General features: G+C 50.1%; 1 protein-coding gene across 1 annotated transcript; it reads left to right on the top strand.

The window, feature by feature from the left end:
• Positions 1-296: 296 nt before the first annotated feature.
• Positions 297-2,496, top strand: LOC112126002 (protein kish-B). The gene is made up of 3 exons (XM_024224389.3): positions 297-406; positions 657-788; positions 1,137-2,496. The coding sequence occupies exons 1-3, from the start codon at positions 397-399 to the stop codon at positions 1,217-1,219; spliced, it is 225 nt and encodes a 74-aa protein (XP_024080157.1). The 5' UTR covers positions 297-396; the 3' UTR covers positions 1,220-2,496.
• The last annotated feature ends 91 nt before the right edge of the window (positions 2,497-2,587 follow it).

Here is a 2,587-nt window from a genome sequence, read left to right as displayed (position 1 = left end):
TCCCACTCTGTACCTAGGGTTACCAATTCTGGTTGGTTTCATCCCATGACATAACCTTTCATTAAAGATTCATCTTTAATTCCTTGAGATTCCAGGACAATAACCATTCAATTTAAAAAAAAAATGGCGTCGCCTAGCGGTACTCGATTGAGGAGGCCTAATCGCGCTAAGTCGGTTGATTGGCGTCACCTAGCCGCTCGGCCTTCGACTGGCTGCGCCTGACCTGCGCTTTCTGCGCTCGGCTGGCTCTGCCTGGTGGTTCCGGCTGTCGCGTTGGCTGTGGGCGGCCGGTCGTGGCGCATGCGCAGAGTGGAACGGGGCGCCCCGGTTTGTGAGATGCGGTGACGGGAGCCGCTCGGGACTCCAAAGCGGCCGCCCCCCCCCCCCGGTGTCGCCATGACTAACGGTGAGCGGCGGGCGTAGCCCGGTGTGTCCTGCCCGTGCTCGGACGCCTGGGTTCCGCGGGGAGGAAGGGGACCCTCGGGCCCGGCGGCGCTGCACAGTGGCCGCCTGGCCGGGCCTCCGGAGCCAGCCGGGGGGAATGACCCGGGGAGTGGGGGGGAGAGAGAGAGAATGACCCGGGGCCGGCCGGGTGGGGGAAGGCCCGGGCCCGCGCCCGCTACAGCCGGTGACGCTCTGCTCCCCTTGCCTTGCAGCCTACTCGCTGGACGGGGTGCTGGTGTTCGGGCTGCTCTTCGTCTGCACCTGCGCCTACTTCCGGAAGGTGCCGCGGCTCAAGGCCTGGCTGCTCTCGGAGAAGCGCGGGGTCTGGGGCGTGTTCTACAAAGGTAAGGCGGGGGCTGGGCCGGGCCGGCGGGGGCGCGGGGCAAAAACACCGAGGGGTCCCAGTGTTGCAAAGCTCCGCTCACCGGGGGCGCGAGGCAATCTGCTTTGGGAAACCCCTGGGCAGGCGAGAGCGAGGCATGGGAGCCAAGACACCTGGGGCCTGCTTCTGAGTTTGCTTCTCATTCACTGTAACTTTCTTCTTGGGGGAAGGCAGCTGCTTAACCTTTCCGTCACTAAACCGTCAGTAAAATGGGTCTGACAGTTACCTACACATAGGTGTTATGAGCCTTAGTGAGTGTCACCCTGAGACGTGTGCTGGAGATGCTACCTATCTTCATTTTGTCTTTCAGCTGCAGTGATTGGCACCAGACTTCATGCAGCAGTGGCTATATCCTGCATTGTGATGGCTTTTTATGTTCTGTTCATAAAATGAATCTCAAGGCTTCAGACACACAAGTCTGTTTGGGAGAAGCTGCTGAAAATGAGGACTTACCTGAGGCGGAGAGAGAGGTCAATATTTAATCTCTTTAAAGGAATGGACAGAGCCCAGTTTGGCGGGGATGCCAAGAGGAAATGCCCCCATTACCAAGCCTTTTCCAAACCAAGAGAGTGATCCTCTGCTCTTCACAACGGCTCCAAGTTCTCTGTGCTTTCAGCAAAGTGAGAAGATGTTCTTTTATTTTCCTATCCCTTTATAAAGTAATCAGCAAAGATCACTTAATGTATGGATGTATACAGATCAAATCCTCTTTCCTATAACATTATACAGTCTGCTTAAGGAAAACCTTGTGTTGTTTCACGATTAATTGCTTGGGCCTACCAAAATGGATAAAATTTTCAGTTTGGCAGAACATAGATGGGAACAGGTTGCATTTAAACTATTTTAGAGATACTTTCTTTAAGTCCCAATAAGTGTAGTAAGAACAGCAGGGGAGGGAGATAAGTTGACCGTAATGACACTCTTGTGTTAGAGCTACATATTTTGGGGCCTAAGACTAGGGAGATGATATCCTAAAGGCACAGACCTCAACTGAAACTTCTCAATAGGTAACAAAGTGAAACCCATCTAACGTGGTTCTGTATTCTACCTTCTGTATTCATGTAAGAAGGTTTTTCAAGCAGAAAGTAGATCTGGATTGCAGTGGGCAGCAAATCACTGTTCAGTGATAGCAGTGTGTCATTGGTGTAAACGTAGCACGAGATAGAGGTGACTAGAAGAGTGCTTGCTCTCTGGGACCCTGACATACTGTACAAATCATCCTCGTCCTTGAACGATGTCATGGATTAAAGTGGTTTAGAAGCCGACACAAGCCTTGATGTTTATACTAAGGAGGGAGTAGGTGGGGAGGGGATGGGAACACTATGTAACTAAACTTAATAATAAAGATAATGTTTAAGCCACATTTTAACATCACAACTTGTATATTTGGAAAGTGTATAGATTGTTAAAGACAAATGCCTCCTATACTGATGTTATTCTGCATTTTATTTCCATCTCTAATGGGCCTACCTTCTCAGTTTGTTTTCCACCTCTCTTGAGCTGTTCTCTCCAGCTTCTACACACCCAGATTGAAATGTAGGAATCAATCCCCTACAGTAGTTTCAGTGAAGGGATCACTCAACTACTTTTTTGTAGCTTAGTTTTTTAAAATTCTCCATTGTTTATAAAATCCTGAATAAAAAACTTGCCAATAAAATGTCTTTTCCCTACTGACTTGTCCATTTTCATTTGGCAAAGGCTGAGGTATTCCCTTCCCAGCCTCACTTTGCCTTTCTAGGAGCCAGCACCCATTGGAGTCAA

Source organism: Terrapene carolina, unplaced genomic scaffold, assembly GCF_002925995.2.
Source record: "Terrapene carolina triunguis isolate 2854851 unplaced genomic scaffold, T_m_triunguis-2.0 Scaffold31888, whole genome shotgun sequence".
NCBI lineage: Eukaryota > Metazoa > Chordata > Testudines > Emydidae > Terrapene > Terrapene triunguis.
This window is presented reverse-complemented; position numbering and strand designations above follow the sequence as displayed.